Source organism: Vigna umbellata, chromosome 5 (assembly GCF_029865625.1).
Source record: "Vigna umbellata cultivar VRB3 chromosome 5, Vumbellata_1.0, whole genome shotgun sequence".
NCBI lineage: Eukaryota > Viridiplantae > Streptophyta > Magnoliopsida > Fabales > Fabaceae > Vigna > Vigna umbellata.
Window position 1 is genome coordinate 36,405,889 of NC_142169.1, and position 3,521 is coordinate 36,409,409.

Consider the following 3,521-nt stretch of genomic DNA (forward strand, 5'->3'; position numbering starts at 1 on the left):
TAACTTTTTATAATAATAAATAAATAAAATAAAAAATAAAGTAATAAATGTAAAATGAGCGTAAAAAAGTTTATATATTAGTATAAAAGATAACATTTTGGTTTTGGTGTTGGTAAATATTTCATTTGTCACTTTATTTATTTTTTATTTATTTATGAAGTTATATTGGTAAAAATAGGTTAGAAAAAGAAAATTGCGAATAAAAAAAATATTATAAATGAGAAGGAAAATATAAGTGACAGAATATGGAAATGTTATAAAAGGATTTAAGGTGAGAGGACACGAGAGAGGAGGAGAGAGAACTAAAATAACCAGCCTTTGCGAGGCTTGAGTGCGACTTGTTGCTGCACCACCAAAATTGATGCGCGGCTCTCCAAATCCGGCGAGGCCAGAAAGTCGCCGATGACACCTAACTCTGGGAATTCGCTCCAGTTTGTGAGTCCCTGGGTCTGAGGGGACTCAATCCCATGCCTCCTTCCGACAATGAAGAAATCATGCTCTTTCGCCACCTCACCGAGGAACGCTGCTGTCTCAGACCCTTCCCTTGCCACTATCTGTTGGTATCTTATGTTGTGTTTCATCTCTTCCATGGCTTCCCCTTCATCCCACTCCTCCTCTGCCTCGTACACCAGGTGGTACACCACCAGCTTCATCCCCGTCTTCATCATAGCTCTCTTCGCTATGCACAGCGCCTCCTCGTCGTCCTCTCCCCCCAAATAAATCAACCCCACTCGAATTGAAGACTCCTCTCTCATTCTCTGCGAACCTCGCGACACCAGGATTCCGACCGAGCATGGAGCTTTTTCTAGCACCCTACAATTCAGTGCCCTTATGCTCTTCTCGTCCGATTCCACTTCCCCGTCCGTCGACCATCTCAGATGAAACGGAAGAATTATGATGGACGCCACCTTGTCAAAGGCAAGGTTGCAAACGTCTTCGTACATCAGGCCCGGTGGAGACACTGCGGTGCAGGGGTACGCCGTCACCACATGAGGGTTCTCGTGCTCGTAAACGTCGAAGGCAAGAATTACGTCGTCTGAGTATGACCTGTGTTGAAGCCCTGATTCTTGCCTTTGAATGCGATGCGGGATGAAAATTGGCAAGGCACGTCCCACCAACTCTATCAGATGCAATGCATCCACTATGATCGGACTTTCTGCCGTTGGACAACACAGGTCAATCATATCTATCATCGACGATATGTGGCTTGGCTTATGAATGCACACCAGTATCCTCAGCTCCGACCAAGCTCTTAAGCTCATGATGTTCCGTTTTTGGTACCCGGCGTATTTTCTTGAAGGGTCGTACAAAAACCTCACGGACCATTGCACTATGCATGCTACCACAATTATGCTCAGAATCATTATTCCGTATGTCAGCCCATCGATTACCTGCAAGTTTTTTTTTTTTTCAATCTATATTAGAAATTCTGTATTAGGCATAATGGTATACAATAAGATAAGATGGATGATGACCTTGTAGTCGTATAAGAAGCAATAGAGTCCGATTTCGACAACGCCTTTGGAGTTTAAAATGAGGGAGAGGGAGAGAGCATCACGGAAGGGCATGTGGCAGTAGAGGGCGGGTAGAATGCAGGATAAAATTTTGACCAAGTGGGTGAGGATGATGACGAGACAGACAGCGAAAACCGATGTGGAGGAATAAGTGGAGGAAAAATCTGCTTTCAGCATGCAGATGGTGACGAATATTGGCAGAAGGAAGGTGGTACCGAAGAAGTTAAGCTTCTTGACCAATGCAGCTCCCAGTGGAGGTCCCTCCGGCACGGCCAATCCCAGAATGAAAGCTCCGAGCACGAATTCTTGGTTTATTTTAACCGAAACCCAACCTAAGACAAAGAGCAGTACGATGATGACGTAGAGGTAACCATCTTTGACAGGTCTTCCTTCTGGTGTACGTCTGACGATCCAAAACATTACTGGTCGACACACCAATGGAACAAAGATAGCCATTGCAAACAAACCCAAGAGGTTTGTAACCATCTCTTTGGTACCATCACCCTCACTAAACATAAAAACAGTGCCGATGGTGGTAGCGAATGTGCAAAGTACGTCACTCACCAATGCGGCAGACAATGCCAATTTGCCAAGTTCGGAGTTTTGGATTTGAAGTTCATTGAGAAGGGAAGCAATGACGGCAAATGAAATGACAGTGTGGGAGACCAATGCAACAAGGAAACTGCTGTAGTTATTATCGATGACTTCAAGCAGTGGATGTGTTAGTACGGCCAAGAATGCAACTGCGGTGAGTATGGGCACTACCAATCCGATAATGGCAATGGTCCATGCCTTCTTTCCCATCCTTGTTATCAAGCTAAAATCCATCTGCACACCGTTTATGAAAATGAAAAGCACAAAACCAATCGACGTTATTGTCGTGATCGTGTCGTGAGTTCCATACGGAAACAGCACCCTCATGTACGACCCCACTGGTTCCCCCACAAAAAGAGCTTGCAGAATTAGCCCAGCCTGTGTATACAAACAAATTGATGAATACAAATAATTAATACGATTGCATAAAAACAAGTGTTGATTGAGACATATACATACCATCATCTGGGAAATAAAGAGAGGAACTTTGAAGGGCATGAGGATGAGCCGACAGATTTGGGTGATGGCAAATATCAGAAGGACTTGCAACTCAAACAAGGGGAGAAAAGATCTCATCGGAGCTCTTGTATTTTGTGGGCTGCTACGCCATAACCCATCTGAAACAATGTGGGGTGGAGCATCAAGACATACCTGGTACCTTTGTCTCCTTTCATCCACTTCCGTGACTGAGAGGAACATCGTTTCACTTGCATTTAACGCCATTTTCCCCACCACTTAATCAATATCAATATCAATATCAATATCTCAGACTGATAATAAAAATTTACTCTATCAATTCCCCCGATCTGTGGAGTTTGAAAGAGAAGGTATATCACATGTATATGTATATGTCTGTATCCCATGATTATCTGATGATACAGCCTATCCAAAGTTTGACCACAGTTGTCAACTAGAGTATTAACCTTTTAGGGTGTAACAAATCGTTTATTCTTTCATAAGTAATTAGTTTCTCATCGTCATCATCAACCAACTTCAGACCATACAACTATATTTACACCTTACATCTTTACACAGTTGTAATCTCCTACTAATTTTAACTATCTATTATAATTAGAAAAATATAACTGAATAATGTTTCCAATTATGTGTGTATCTTTTAATAAACGGTAACAGTAATTTTAGAGTTCAAATAATAAAAAGCACTAATTTAACCGCTCAAAACAATAAGTTAACTATATTTATATTTATTTGTTATCTTAAAATTTTAAATATAAACTATTATATTATTAAAGAGATTGTGAAATGATTGTAACTTTTATTTTCTTAAGAAGTTTCAAAATATTATTTTTCTTTAATAAAAAACTCATAAGATCCTGTTTATAGATAGCAATTTCGTCATCTATCTTTTTCTAAATTATGAAAGAAATCAAAATAGTAACGTGTGATTTTATT

General features: G+C 40.6%; 1 protein-coding gene across 1 annotated transcript; it reads right to left on the bottom strand.

Moving 5' to 3' along the window:
• Positions 1-2,831, bottom strand: LOC124846502 (cation/H(+) antiporter 15-like). The gene is made up of 3 exons (XM_047323774.2): positions 2,568-2,831; positions 1,476-2,486; positions 1-1,391 (listed from the first exon to the last, which is right to left on the bottom strand). Exons 1-3 carry the CDS (start codon positions 2,829-2,831, stop codon positions 303-305), a joined length of 2,364 nt encoding a protein of 787 aa, XP_047179730.1. The 3' UTR covers positions 1-302.
• Between the last annotated feature and the right edge of the window lie 690 nt (positions 2,832-3,521).